This window comes from Pipistrellus kuhlii, unplaced genomic scaffold (assembly GCF_014108245.1).
Source record: "Pipistrellus kuhlii isolate mPipKuh1 unplaced genomic scaffold, mPipKuh1.p scaffold_m20_p_26, whole genome shotgun sequence".
Taxonomy (NCBI): Eukaryota; Metazoa; Chordata; class Mammalia; order Chiroptera; family Vespertilionidae; genus Pipistrellus; species Pipistrellus kuhlii.
In genome coordinates this window covers 8313983-8329113 of record NW_023425525.1, presented here as the reverse complement: position 1 = coordinate 8329113, position 15131 = coordinate 8313983, and the positions used below count along the sequence as shown (strand labels likewise).

Genomic DNA, 15131 nt, shown 5'->3' with positions numbered 1-15131 from the left:
CACTTCCATATGCTTATCCATAGTGTGTATGTGTGAATCTGAAAGACGGAAGCGTGCACATCTATAGTGGTGCATCCATGTAGATGATAATGTATGCCAGAGGAAATTCTTCCTTCGGTAGGAAGAAAGACATCACCTAGGCTACACTTTTTCACAAAGTCTGTGCTACTTCGCAGAATCAATTAACTCGCACCTATCCTATTAGTTGTAATACAAGCAAAGGCCAAACCATGGCAAACGTGGCTAGCTAAGAACTCTTATCTCATCCTGTATAATAAAAGCGTAGTATGCAAATTGTCCCTCAACCTGGAGTTCATCTGGGAGTCTGACCAGGGGGCGGGGCCAGCCAGAGAAGGGAGGGAGTACCTGGCCAGCAGCAGGCAGCACTGGGGACCCTAGCAGGGCATGAATTTTGTGCACTGTGCCTCTAATTATAGATAATGCCCCTTGGTGCTCTGCCCCTGAAACCTGCATGGACACAGGATTATCTCTACACAGTTCCCATGAGTGGAGCAAGTAGCTCAAGAACAGGTTCTCCTGACCTTTCAGATCCATCATCTAGTCTTAACTGGCTGAAATTATTAAGAGAAAGCAGAGGTCAGAAGTGGGGAGGAGGGGTGTCAATGGGGAAAAAAGGGGACATCTGTAATCTTTCAACAATAAAGATAAATTTAAAAAAATAAAAAGAGAAAGACTAAGGAATGCAAACAGCAAAAATTAACTCTTTATCAGGCAACATTAAATGAAGTGATATACAAAATGGCAAAAATTCCTCTTTCAGTTTTACATTCAAACAATCCTGCTCTGCTTTCAACAATACTGGTAGGAATAATCTAAATGTCTGCATTGAAACTTCAATACAAATAGCAGTTTTTGATTAAAAATGTATTTACACCTTTACCCAGAATTTCTAAGAATTTATACTAAGGAAATAATCAGGGACATACACAAAAATTCATCTATCGGCATGTTGAATGCAATAAAAAATTAGAAACTACTTAATTGCCTACAATGTGGACTAGCTAAATAAAGCACGGCACACCCATAAAATAGGATACTATGCTGTTATTAAAAATGCTTTAGAAAACTAAGGACAGAAGTCAATGTTCACCTATGTTACATAAAAGCAGCAGTGTGCTACCAACATGGATACACATAGAGAGACTTAAGAGAAAAAAGACAGGAAGGATAACTACAATGACCTTAACATGACTATCTGTGAATAGCAGGTGAATACTTTCTGGGTTTTTCCCCCTAGATTTTTATAATGAACATGGGTAGCTTTTTATAATAAAAAAAAGTTCTTAATTGTGCATATTAAAGAATCTCAGCCCTCAAACTATAAATCTTACTTTAAAACTGGCTCCGGGGTGAGCATGGTGCAGTCAATTTCTAGGATCTGCTCCTCTTGGATAAAGTGCTGCCTCCAGGTCTGAATAATGTTGTTCTTCAAAGCACAGCCAACGGGCCCAAAGTCGTACAGGCCACTGACACCTGCAAAAAGGGAACAAGGGAAACATGCACGTGACCCTGTCACGCTGAACAAAGCAAGGAGACATGGGACACGGATACCTGTGAGACTTCACATACTCCCTAGAAATGTGTTCACGTCAACATTCGAATCCCTCAGTACCAAGAGCCTTCCCTCCACTAGCTGACAGAGGTAATCAAAAAGCTCCTACTCGTTTACTTTTGCCATATTAAGAATTTCAAGTAGAATTAGCAAGAAAAAAATGAAAGCAAAAGAAGTTTGTCCATGTACAAGAACAGAATGAGAAAAAAAAAATTTTTTCTGCCACAGAAATTAGACAATAAGTTCTTGTTTCAAGTGATAATAATAATTTTAGCACCCAATTCTCTCATTTATTCTTGGGAATTTGAGCCACTATATAAACCTCACGAAGTTAAACATTGAGAGATCTGTTTAGCCAAACTTGAACCGAGTCTTCAAGAATAAGTAGGGCCGAGGGAAATAAAAACAGATTTCACATCAAATGGTTGGCGCTAAACAAACGAAAGAAAAATATCCATCCTTTGCTTTCGGTGACCTCAGACAAGGAGGTGTCCATTGGAAGCCAGCTTTTACTTAAGAACAATATTAAAGCCACGAACAGCACACCTGTTCTTTCCATCACTAACCCCCTACCTCCATAAATAGCAAAAGCTTGATCGTAGAAAAACCTCCTCTTCAGGGTATCTTCCATCTTTGCTCTGTCTACAATGTCATCTTTGGGCTGTAATGCCAGCTCCTACAGGGGTTTTTAATGGAGAACGTGATTAGAGAGAGGGATGCAGTAACATGAATTTACACATGTGAATTTAGTTTACTCCTCAGCAAAACTCAATATAAAATTTATCAGACAAGATTTTGATATCCTTAAAAAATAAGAGACCTTGGGGTTTCCCCCTATCAGAGTTACAGAAAAGATATCTTTACTTAATTATTTAGGAAAAATATGTGATCATTTCTAAGATTACAAGACTAGGCTTACTTAGGTGCAGATACTGATAATATCTAAATTTGTAGTGGATCACAGTAGCAAAATAATGACTTCAAACACCACACTACTTCTGTTTGGTGGTGGGAGATTTATCGTTTGAAAGATTTGGGAGCAGGTATCAGATGGAGAGACCCTTTCCTTAAAAGAAAAAAGAGAAATGTCAACACAAAACCATTCTCCCCAGGCATGGGAGGTGCCCTGAGGAAGAGAAGCACTGTGACTCCCATAGAGATTCATCGGGCATGTTGAGTCTAGAATATGGGCGAAGGGGGAGGTCAGGGGTCAGAGGGCTTCAAAGAGAAGGTGAGATTTTGAGTTGCACCCTGTAAAAAAATGAGGCGGGGTAGAGGAGGAGAGGAAGGCATCCGGATAAATAGAGATAAAGCAAATGAGACTTGCTATGAGAGTTTTCTATGCCTTTCCTACACACAGAGATGAAATAAAGATGGACGATCCTATACCTACTTACGTTCCTGTTTTAGAGTCTCATGGCTCACCTTTGCTTCCAGAATCCTCTTCCGGGATTTGAGCTCAGCTACCGCTCGGTCCACATCGACCTGGGGTGCTTTCTCTTCTTTGAGTTTTCGCACAAGATCTCCCTGGCCAACAGAGAGAATTTACGTTCAGGACTGGCTTCAGAAGTCAAGAAAAGTTAGCAATGCGTCTTTGAGCACGCCTTTTAAAAGTATCTGTATAAGAATAAGGCTGCTCAAATGTCTAGTATATGAGAGGTCATTAAGAATAATTGAAAGTCTCTGCCCTCAGCATTTATAAGCCCAGCTGAATATTCAAACAAGTACACAGGGTTTAAAATGGTTATTACTACTGTTTTAGAGGTGGGGAGGGAAAGCGAAGAGGAAGGAGAGAAAGGCATTGATAAAACGAAGGAAAGAGCAAGATTAGTATAGAGAACACAGAAGAACCAAAAATCAGACCCCTTCTCTCCTGGAATCTCTCTTTTCTCTACTTAGAAAAAAACGGCCGTCTCCGTCACTGCAGGATAGTAACGGAATTACAACGCATCTGGTGTAAAAGGGGGCACGGGGTCTCCAAGTTCAGAGCCACTGAACTAGCTCCATCCTGAGCTCTCTAGCCATCTTCTCTCGTTATTTCAGCTTCTTTATTACACATACAATATCTGAAGTTGCCCTATCAAGCAGTGGCTTACTTATGTACATGCATTTTATCTGTCCCTATCTTAAGAAAGGAATTATGGAAGGTAAATAGAATTCTGGCACTCAAAATATTTGTTGCCCTAACCGGTTTGGCTCAGTGGATAGAGCGTCGGCCTGCAGACTGAAGGGTCCCAGGTTCGATTCCAGTCAAGGACATGTACCTTAGTTGCGGGCACATCCCCAGTTGGGGGTGTGCAGGAGGCAGCTGGTCGATGTTTCTCTCTCATGGATGTTTCTGCCTCTCTATCCCTCTCCCTTCCTCTCTGTAAAAAAAAAAAAAAATCAATAAAATATATCTTTAAAAATTATATTTGTTGACTGATATCACAACCTAAACCTAGCACAGTGTGCCAAGCACTTAAAATTCACAAATATTATTAAGTTACTCATTATTCAGTGTCCTTTTTCCTTCCTCGGCTTGTCAGAGCAGCTGTCTCATAAATGCTCACTCACAGTGCTTTTGGATGGGGATAAGAACGAGAGAGAGCCTTTGTTCTGAAAAGAGGCCGGAAGTATTATAGTCATTCTCACGAACGTCTTGAACTTGGTGAAGATGTAGGCAAGCAGTTCTTTTGTGTGTCTCCCACTCTGTGTCAAGTACTGCCCCTCCCACACATTCCACCCACGGTTTCTTCCCAGAGCTTCCTGGTTGAGGAGAGAGCAGCACAAAGGACCAGGGCAGGTGAAGGTAAGGCAGGAAGTGTTTAAAACCGATTTCCCTGAATCACTTTTAAAATCATGATTTATAATGATCCAACCCCGAAAACAAAATAATTGGATGTGATCTAAACATGGATGAAAGTACTTAAGGATTCCTAATTTCTAATTATTTTTCCTCTCGTCTTCACAACCCAACTGTGTGTGTGTGTGTGTGTGTGTGTGTGTGTGTTTAATGAAACTGATGTGAAACGCCATCTACATCACCCTTAAGACACATCAAGTAGAAGCTTAGTTCCTGGGTAAATTGTTACCTGAAGACATATATTTGAAATAACAGCCTGTGATTATAAAGCAAAGTAATTATTAGATGAGAAGTCATTCCACAGGATCAGTATGTCATGCTGCATATTCAGCTGGCCAAGAAAAAACAACAAAACCCCCGCCGCTGTAAGGGGTTTGCTTTCACACATGAGGGTTCTTGTTAAGATTAATGAGTCTGGCCGAAGCCGGTTTGGCTCAGTGGTAGAGCGTCCGTCTGCGGACTGAAAGGTCCCAGGTTCGATTCCGGTCAAGGGCATGTACATTGGTTGCGGGCACATCCCCCAGTGGGGGGTGTGCAAGAGGCAGCTGGTCGATGTTTCTCTCTCATTGACGTTTCTAGCTCTCTATCTCTCTCCCTCCTCTCTGAGAAATATCAATAAAATATATTAAAAAAAAAAAAGAAAAAAAAGAAATGCTCTTACTTAAAAAAAAAAAAAAAAAAGATTAATGAGTCTGTCTCAGATTTCCAATGTTCTCCAGCTATTGACAATGATGTCATGAACTTTTCAGGTGCCCTCTACGGCTCAAGCAAGAGCTGTAATGGGCACACTTAGTTCAGAAAATCAAAGCCGAGAAAGGCTGGGGCACTCACCCTGTCTCCTTACTACTGCCAAGATCTGGATTTTAGCTGTCTTCCCAGGTACAGTAAAAGAAAAACAGGAAACACTGAAACACAAGTAGTGTTATTCATTCATCTATTCCGATCCCAAACAAGGCACTCCAGGACTGAGTTTTCATAATATATGGTAAAAAATAAAAAAATAAAAAATGCATTAGGTATTTTTTAAAGTTAAACCTACTAAATATAAACGATGAGCTATGGCTTTTCTTTTTTGTATTAAAATACTCTTTCTTTTAGGAAATGAAAGCAAAATTCAGATGGCAGTTTGGTGATTGTATTAGTTTTCTTAATGTCCTTATTTGGCAAAATAAAGACGAGGCTCCACTCTATGTTAATACCTCATTTAAAAAAAAAACAACAACAACTCAATTGTCCCAGGGCACCATTCATCAATAATGATGATGATGATGATGCATTTTTCTTGGTGTTCTGAAACCCTTTTAGGAGTCCCATAACTAATTCTCCAATAAGCAACTAAGAATATGCCACAGGAGCATGCATTTCGGTCAAACAAACCTAACCTCCAAAAAGCAACAGCATTCACATAGCCTAGCAGATGTGCATATGAAACACATAACTATATAAAACACATCTCACTAACACGACTAGTTGTTAAGCACCTTAAAATCCCCAAGGATGTCTCCAATTGCACAAACTTCACAGTGAAAAATATAGAGATGTGATGTGTGCCTCATTTCCTCATAAGCCAAAAAAAAAGGGGTGGGGGGACGGGGGTGGGTGAGTAGATGATCCTTAAACCCCCTTCCAAATGACACTGGAATCGGTGTGATTCAAAGTTTCAGGTAGTTAACTCCTATGTGTGGTCCTGGAATACTAGATAAAGAATCTAACCTAACTTACACAAACTAACTTACATAGTCAAAAACTATCTTAAACAAAAAAGTGAACCAGGTCAGCATAAACAAGATGCAATACGGTAATGGCACGGGAACCGATGGAAGTGCACTGAACTGCTTCCACAGTCTCACTGCAGACAGATAATTTGCACTGCAGTTCCAGCTAACGTGGCAGAGGGAGGGGTTTGTGAACGTGTTGTTTTTTTTTAGGTTTTTTTGTTTTTTTTGTTTTTTTAATTTAGATGCTTTCTCCCTTCCACAGTGAAGGACATGAAACAAAAATTGAGTTACAGGAACGACAAAGGAACCACACCTAATACGATTCAGGGAGAGTGGGTGAAGGGAGATGGAAAATAAGCATTCTGATCCCTATCAGAAAGGAGAGAAATATGAAGCTCATAGTGAAAAAGCAAAATAAAACACTACTGAGTGAGTCAGGCTCATATAGCAAGAAGCAGAGACCGCCAAGTGGAAGGGTTTGCTGAATGTGTAGCAGAGCTGCCCCCAATGAATGATGGAGGGAGGGTTCCACCCTCCCAGCTGAGACAAGCTATTGCATCAGGCGCCGCTCGTGCAGGAGGAGAAACCCGTGTGTCGTTTATTACAAGGTCATCGATCCCAACCTGCCTGCTGTTTACTATAAGGTCATCATCGCCAGCGCTGGGGCTCTCCCCGCCTGGACGTGGGAATCCCTCTGACACAGCCTTTTCCTCGTCTTCCCCAGGCCCTGCCCCGGGAGAAGCCGGCCTGCGCACACCGCGGAGTCCTCCAGCGCAGGAACCCTCCCTCCCTCCCTCCGGCAAAATCAAGTTTCAGAAAGTTCCATTCGGAGGGCCGGCTTCGCCAGGAACCCGGCAGCATGCACAGTTTCCCGGGCTCGCTCACTCCCAAGGGCCCTTTCGGAACCCGACAGAGAGAAGGACCAAGAACTCCCATCGTTATCAGAAAGGGGCCCCGTCAACACCTCCCACACCCACGTTCCAACTTTTTTTCCCCTTATAATCTTCTCGGCCTGTCATTCGGCTAAGCAAGGAATGCAGGAAGATGTCCAGGAGGACACACGCTGGAGATTAAAGGCAGGAACCGGCAGCCCCGGCTGACCAGGCAGCTCTCCCCCGGGGCGCACAAAGCCCGCAGCCCAGGTTGGAAAAGCGAAGTGGAGGACCCTGAGCCGGGATCGGAGGGACCCGGGGGGCCCAGATCCAGCCCCGCGGGAGAGAGGGCGCGGGCAGGAGCCAGGACCGGGGAAGGGGACCAGATCGCGCGCGGAGGGAGCCGCCCACGAGGAGGGGAGGACGGGGGTCCTCGGGAGGGAAGGTGGCCGACGCGCGCGGGGGGCGCAAAGGTGGTGCCAAGAAGCCTAGGGCTCCCAGAGCGGGGTCGCCGGCGAGGGGCAGGGATGCGCGGGGAGGAGGGCACCGGGAGGGAAGGGGAGGCAGCGCGGGGGGAGGAGGAGGAGGGCAGGGCAGCGGGGAAGGCGCGGGACGCCGGTACCTGCTGGCGCACGGCGAGCCGGAGCGGCGCCAGCACCTCCTCATCCCCGGCGCCGTCCATGCTGCTCGGGGAGGCGGCCGCGGGGAACGAGGTCGGGCCGGGGGCGCGCGTGCCGAGGGGCCTGCGGGGCGGGGCCGGGGCCGGGAGCCGGGGCGGCGGCGGCAGCAGCAGCAGCGCGGCGCGGGCGGCTCTAAGCAGCGCCGGGCGCGGGCAGGGCATGGGCCGGCGGGCCTGGGCGCGACGGCGGCGGCGGCGGCGGCGGAAGCGGCCCGGCCCCGAGCATGATGAAATCGCCGCGTAAACGCCGCGGCGCGCGCGCAGCCGCACTTTCCACACGGGGGCGCGGCGCCGGGCCGCCGCCGGCAGATTCGACACAGAAACCCGGAAGGACCCGGGATCCTCCAGGCCCCGGGAGGTTAGGTTCCCATCGGGGCGGCCGGGAGAGCTGTGGGGACTCAGGGAGTCCCCCCCGCGAACATAGTTGCATAGGGATACGCCAAGTCACCCCAATAATGTGGACATCCCTGGACGCAGCTCCATCCGAGACTTGCAGAAGCGTCTGATCTCTCGTCCCTTGCGCTTTCCAGGGTCATCAAACACCAAGTCGTGTAGGGACTTAAGAGTCAGTGCTGCTCCAGCTCAGCCGTCCCTCAGAGGAAGAAACAGGCTGGAGAGGTAGATGATTTGCCCTACTCCACTCATCCATGCCTTGCCAATGTCCAGACAAAAGCTGGGGAAGGGAGAGGAGGAGCACGCACGGGCTTTTTGGAGGTCAGTACCCTTCAGCGTGTGCAGAATTTGAACTGGCGTAGACGAGGAAAGGCTAGGGGCAGAGAGATGATAAACGGCTGGGGAACGTGATGATGCAGGGTGTGGCGAGGAGCATCCTGGGGCGCGGGACTCCTGCGTGGCTCGGCATCAGCGGACCCGCCTCCTGTGATTAGGCCACTGCCCTGCGATGCCTCACTCCCTTCCTCCTGTCCCCAGGGTGGGCTGGCCAGCCAGAACAGCTGAACTCCTTCTGCATCGAGGGAGTACAAAATAATGTGTTGGGCCAATTTCGATTCTTTCATTTTACATTCCCAGTTTTTTTCTGTACTCTCTCTTCTAGGAGGCAATCATTTTGTTGTTTTGAAATGACTGGCAATTGTTTGGTGACAGCTTTCATCAGCTCTTCGGCAGCATTTTCCTTTTTTAAATATTTTTATACAATTCCTGTTTTATAATATATATATATATATATTTCAGAGAGGAAGAGGAGAGAAACATCAATGATAAAAGAGAATCATTCAACCAAAACCGGTTTGGCTCAGTGGTAGAGCGTCGGTCTGCGGACTGAAAGGTCCCAGGTTCGATTCCGGTCAAGGGCATGTACATTGGTTGCGGGCACATCCCCAGTAGGGGATGTGCAAGACGCAGCTGGTCGATGTTTCTCTCTCATCGACGTTTCTGGCTCTCTATCTCTCTCCCTTCCTCCTCTCTGTGAAATAGCAATAAAATATATTTTTAAAAAAGAGAATCATTCATTGATCAGCTGCCTCCTGCATGCCCCACACTGGGGATCAAGTCCACAATCCTGGCATGTGCCATCTGCCTGACGGGAAATCCATCCCTGACTTCCTGGTTCATAGGTTGAGGCTCAACCACTGAGCCACGTGGGCTGGGCTATGCAATTCCTTTTTTAAATTAAATTTCTTGGGGTGACATTGCACAGCAGCATTTGCCTGGTGACGATTCTGCATCTGCCACATGCTTTGCCTGTCCCTTTTCTAAGCTTATATATTTAGTAGTACAGTATATAAGAGAGATCCTTATATACCAGAGAGATCCTTTGCGGCTTCCTTTCTGATGACTCATCTTTTGAGTGAGTGGCATTTTTCCTGGACCAGCTCTTTGCTGAAGCCTCACGTGGGAGAGGTGAGGCCAGTGTTTCCCATTAGCTGGAATTTTCCTCTGGACCCAGAGTTTTATTTTTATTTATTTATTTATTTTTTAAATTTTATTTTATTGATTTTTCACAAGAGGAAGAGAGAGGGATAGAGTCAGAAACATCGATGAGAGAGAATCATCGATCAGCTGCCTCTTGCACACCCCCTACCGGGGATGTGCCCGCAACCAAGGTACATGCCCTTGACCGGAATCAAACCTGGGACCTTCAGTGCGCAGGCCGACGCTCTGTCCACTGAGCCAAACCGGTCTCGGCTGGACCCAGAGTTTTAGATGTGAGCTTGATCAGCCTTCAGTTCTCAGCACAGGCTCATCTGGGCACCCCCGGGAACGCGAAGACACTGCCTCTGTGAATGTTTGCATGATTTAATTTTCACTCATTTCTTTCATTTGCTGCCTAAATAATGAGAGGGAAGTGTATGTCCCAGAGCTGGGGCAGAGGAGAGGCAGAGGGTGGCAAGGTTGTACCTCGGCCACACCATCGCCACTTTTCAGCAGCATGGACAGGAGCTGCAGCAGCAGAAGACACAGCTTCTGCCACGGGTCCATATGTCCATATCCCCAGGGTGATGCCCCAGGGAGGACAAGAGCTTCTCCCTCTCCTGCCAGGGACGGGGGCTCACCACAGGGGCCGAGGGGACCACAGCAGGCTTTAGCATCATGTCAACTGACAATCTTAAGTTACAGGGAACAGACACCAGCCCAGCCAATGCATCGACACCCAGCTTTCCTTTCTCCATCCACCTTCCACATGTTCCTGATGTAGCCACCATCACATCTCTCCTCCACCTGGCCCTGGATTCCAGCTGGACCAAGAACCTTTTCAGACCCAGTTAGGAGTCTGAATGCTTGGACATCTTAATTCCAGGATAACCTACTGTGGATCCTGGAGTCAAAGGAGCAATAGAACACCAGACTCTGTATTGAGGGAGCTGCTCTGGACTTTCCATGTCTCTCGGGGGCCTCAAGTTTCCTGGAAAGAGAGTCTATGTTTACCAATCATGAGGAAAAAACTAAAATGCATTAGCTAACAAAGGCTAATGTCAACTATTTTGATTTTGCTTTCTATAGAAGAAATGTCGGAGAGGCATCATGCTTGAGTTTATCCTCCCAAGAGAATGAATGTCTGACTTCACTCACTCAACATGAAGATCAAAGGAGCCAAATGCTAGCACAGCCAAGTGTGATCACCGCTAACCCTACACTCTTTACCATGGGAAAACCCAGCCACCCTGTCCACCATGGGTTTCAAATTAAAATATGACCCATCTCTGGAAATGTCTATTTCTTTTTTATAAACTATCCATATTCTCTAGGTTCTTCTGGCCCTTGGGTCTTTGTGTGGCTATTAAAAAGATTTTATCTTGACTTAATGACCCCATCCATATACCCTCCTGCCTTGAGCGATGTGGAGTTCAGGTGAAATGCTTTCTGGAGGTCTGCCTAAAACCAACTTGACAGTAAGGCAACCTTTCGGACCTCACGGACCACCAGTGGTCTGCGGACCACCGGTTGGCAACCGCTGGTCTAAAAGGAACAAAAAAAAAAAGTTGCCTCTTTGAGAACTCTTTAATAGTAATGTAAAGGGAAGGAAAGAATTCTTGGTCACACCCTTGAGGGCTCAGTGACCTGAAGGCTGTGCCTGCTGGTGTAGTGCTGCCACCTTGTGGAAATGATGATTTAGGACACTGTGTCCATCAAGACCAGTTCCAAGACAGACATTCCCTGGGATGGAAGAGGGAGAGATTACTTGGAAAGAAATTTGCAAGGATTTACAAGTCTTGCATTCTCAGGTAGGGACAAGAGTTATAACTGCTACAAGACTCCCTAATTCTCCCCACATCCTGGTAAAGGCTGGAAAAACCCGGTTATGTATATTTTCCTATACTTATAAGAATGTTTTCTTTTATACTGTATTATAGGTAAAACCTCGATCTCACAGACTAATTCGGGTGAGGGGGTGTCCTTTAAAGCTGAAAGTCCATTATATAATAAAAGAGGTTTCCCACATGCGTATGTTAAAAAATTGGCAAATTAGTTTGCCTGTTTTTACTTATGAAGACAGGCTTGTGTAATTAAATTTAAGTCTGTAGAAAAGTTTAATTTCACAGAAGAGTTTTTTTATATGTATTACTGCCGTGAATAAACAAGGAAAATCGGTCGTTTTCTTTTTTGTGCCTATCTTCCTTTATGTCAGACCCAACCACAAAAAATCACACTTGCTTTTACAACTACATCAGGCTCCATGGAATGAGTATTCATCTCAAGTATGAAATCTGGGCCAGCCTGACACCGCCCGTGTGGGCCAACTGCTGATGGGAGTGCAGAGCTGAGGATGGCTCAGGCTTGGAAAAGGACTCCCTGCTGTCAAAATGATTTGCAACAACTATACTGAGGAAGAGGGGCACGCTAGCTATCAGAGGAAAGTACGTTAAGAGAAAAATCAACAAGCCTTATATGTATTCTGCGACAAACATATTGCAAAAATGGGAAACCCACAGGCTCGCACTGCCCTGGGCTCTCCAAAGGCCCACCAGGCACTGAGTCACTGTGTCTCCTTGCAGAAGGAGAGATCCTATTCTCCTTGGGAGCTTACCTTCTCTCTGCACCGATTCTGTTTGCACATTGGGAAATCTGAAACTTCACTGCAAAATGGGTACCTTTTCTCCCTTACACAATAGAGGCCATTCATCTATTCATCCTTTCACTCAGTTATGGAATTATTTAGTGACTCATGTAATGCCTACTCAGTAATGGGACAGGTATGTACTATGTACTGGGAAGAAAGAGATGACTACCCCTCAGTATTGAGCAGAAGCAAAATGGCCTGCTCACTCGTGGTAAACACCCAATAAATACTTGTTGAATGAATGATAATTCCTGCCCTCTGTAATAATCCTGGTCTAGTAGGGGAAGGAAACATGTCAACAAATAAATTGTTTTAATGAAATAGTAGTCAATCAAGTATTATAAATATAGAAGACTATTTACCTGGAAGTTAGGGATGGGTTTGATAGAAGAGGTAACATTTATTTAATTTTGATGAATAAATAAGAAATTTCCAGCAAAGTTAAAAAGGCAGTCTTTACAGGCAGACCAGAACTACTCACAGTTCCTATTTTTTAGCAGGATTACTTCCATTCCGGTTTAGTCCTATTTTGCTGACATAAATATTAACAACTATTTTGCTAGGTTTCAGTCTTTTGAGTTTATTTTTACTTTTGTTCCCTAGGCATTGGGAGGTCAGCAAAGTTATATGCAAAACAACTCTACAAAACAGATTATTTTTGACAGAGTGGATGAAATTATTTAAAGGAAAAAAAAGATGTGTTCTGTTTCATCCTAAAAGTTTTAATTCCTCATAATCTTATGAGGAATTAAAACATTTGGGAGATATTCTTCCTAAATTTTATAAAACATTTGGGAGATATTCTTCCTAAAAATGATCTTCCTCGGAGGGAGTTCTAATAGAAGGTGACAGGAGATCTGACTTTTCAAGGGTGGACACATGGTGCAGTAGTCAGATCAACGTAGAAACCCACACCTGAAGCCTATATGATCATGTTGACCAATGTCAACCCAACCCATTTAATAAATAAATATATTTTTCAAATGATCTCCCTGTTACCGCTAAACCTTCCTCTCTGGCCGAGAAGCCAGAAAACATCCCTGCTTCCACGAAGACATGGCCTACTATTTGCTCACTGGAATTAGTTCAAGAGATCATCAGATATTGTGCCCTCTAAACCAGACTGGCCTACTGCCAAATGTAGTCATCTACTTTGTATTAACAATTCATGTAATGATACATATTGAGGCGATTCTTAATTTCTTGGCAGCATGGAAAATCATATTACTTGCGAGTAGAACTTGCTAAGCCAACAATTTCCTCCAAATTGGAATTTGGGAAGATTTCTCATTGGTAGTGGGAAACATGAATCAGTACTAACACTAAAATGTTTTAATGAGCAAGTTGAAACATTTTAAGAAACTACTAGCCCAGTGGTTGGCAAACTCATTAGTCAACAAAGCGGCAAATGGCGGCGCAGCAGCAGTTTGCCGACCATTGTACTGGCCTAAAAAGAGCAGCTGCTGCTACCAATGCTGCTAATTAGGTACATTTCCATGAAGCTGCCTAACCTGCTCTACAACCCCTGTAAACTGCTTTGACAACCTTAAAGGAAACAAGAAAGAGCAAAGGAAGAAGGATGGAAAATATTAAGGACCAAGGAGCCAAACCTTTTCCAGTTTGAGAATTTTAAACTCCATCACATGTTTTTCACTCAGCCTGGCAATCAAATTCTTGTTTTCACCAGTTTGTAACCACTATTGCATGTAATAGAGGTTGATAGGTATTTCTATATATAACTGCAGTTTCAACCTGATTATCAGGAATTTAATCAGCAAAGGCAGGCAATATTTCTCAAACAGGCCAGTAAGCCAGGACAGGTGGAATGGGAAAACTGAGACAGATAGCTGAACCGACTGGCCCAGCAACTTACGCAAAGAAGGTCACCTCCCTAAAGATAACATCTAGGCCCCAGTTGTATTTTAGCTCCAGGCCCAGACCAAGTATGCAACAATAAGGGCAGCTGCAATGACTAACAGTCCCCTGCCCTGGCACTAACCAACCAGTAGAGACCTCAACCCTGAAAGAGCACACCTGGAAAATTGGTGAATATTCTGCTGAAACCCTCCCGTAAGATTCCCACCTGCAAGAGAAAAAAACCCTCAGGACAAAGGACCCAGTGTGTGCTCTCCCTCTGTGCCTTCCCCTGCCCCCTTTGCTTTCCCCCATAGGCATGCACCTCTTAAACTCTAAGGGACCTCATGAAGACTTGCAACTAGGCAAGCAACAGGCAGCGGCAGCTCATCCCAGGCTAACCCCCTGAACCTATCTCCACGGCTCCTTTTTCTCTGACTTCCCAGTGACCTAAAGCAGCCCAGCCTACGCTCTCCTGAAGGCCTTCCATTGTTTCTCTGTTCCCAGCTTTAATAAACACACCTTTAGTCACCTGGGCTTGTATTGTGAATTCTTTTCTACGTGAAGCCAAGAACCCACACACTACCCACTGGTTCTAGGCAGACCTGCTCAAGGCCAGCTTCCCTGTCTGGTAAGATTTCAAGGACTGGAATTGTGATAAAAGGTTGTATCACCCACCAAGCCCGGCAGCAGCAAACCAGAACAGTACAAAGATTTGGAATTCTCCCCTCTCTAGTGTTATGTTTTGGCGGTAAAATTATACTCAGAGACTAATTTTGTCTTTGCCAGCCATTTATTTAACACCGGTTCGTTGAGGGAATGTCAAAAGCGTGCGAATAGCATCCAGGATAACGTCTCTTAAAAAGATAGTAACTTATGCCAAAGCAATGCTAGATTAATTATACTATTATTCAGGCAAGGGAAAGTGAGAGAAATAATGCCCAAATTTAGCTGGGGTGGACTTGTTTCTACAAGTAGGCAGTGGGGAGGGCCACCCTTAGCCAACCTGGAGCTGACTTCCCAGCGGCCAGCACAAAATGTAAGTCCACTGTTGCCAGAGCACGTTGCTAA

The 15131-nt window shown here is 45.1% G+C and overlaps 1 protein-coding gene and 1 long non-coding RNA gene across 9 annotated transcripts in view; one reads left to right on the top strand and one right to left on the bottom strand.

Moving 5' to 3' along the window:
- GARS1 (glycyl-tRNA synthetase 1) overlaps positions 1–8024 on the bottom strand; it is a 35218-nt gene extending 27194 nt beyond the window's left edge. For 3 of the 5 annotated variants that reach the window (XR_004990676.2, XM_045587228.1, XM_045587229.1), the window contains exons 1-4: positions 7631–7864; positions 2999–3100; positions 2147–2249; positions 1353–1494 (exon numbers count right to left, since the gene is read on the bottom strand). Coding sequence is in view for 4 of the 5 variants with exons in the window: in XM_045587228.1 (XP_045443184.1) it covers positions 1353–1494; positions 2147–2249; positions 2999–3100; positions 7631–7849 (566 nt within the window). In the remaining variant the exon portion in view is untranslated. The other 2 variants (XM_036453758.2, XM_036453759.2) reach the window with 2 other exon arrangements.
- On the top strand, positions 6608–12892 carry LOC123653024. Of its 4 annotated transcripts, none has more exons than XR_006742658.1 (3): positions 6608–7278; positions 8218–8305; positions 10265–12892. It is a non-coding gene; the product is annotated as an uncharacterized LOC123653024 (long non-coding RNA). The 4 variants fall into 4 exon arrangements; XR_006742657.1 differs by having other exon boundaries at positions 10259–12892; XR_006742656.1 differs by lacking the exon at positions 6608–7278 and having other exon boundaries at positions 8166–8305.
- The last annotated feature ends 2239 nt before the right edge of the window (positions 12893–15131 follow it).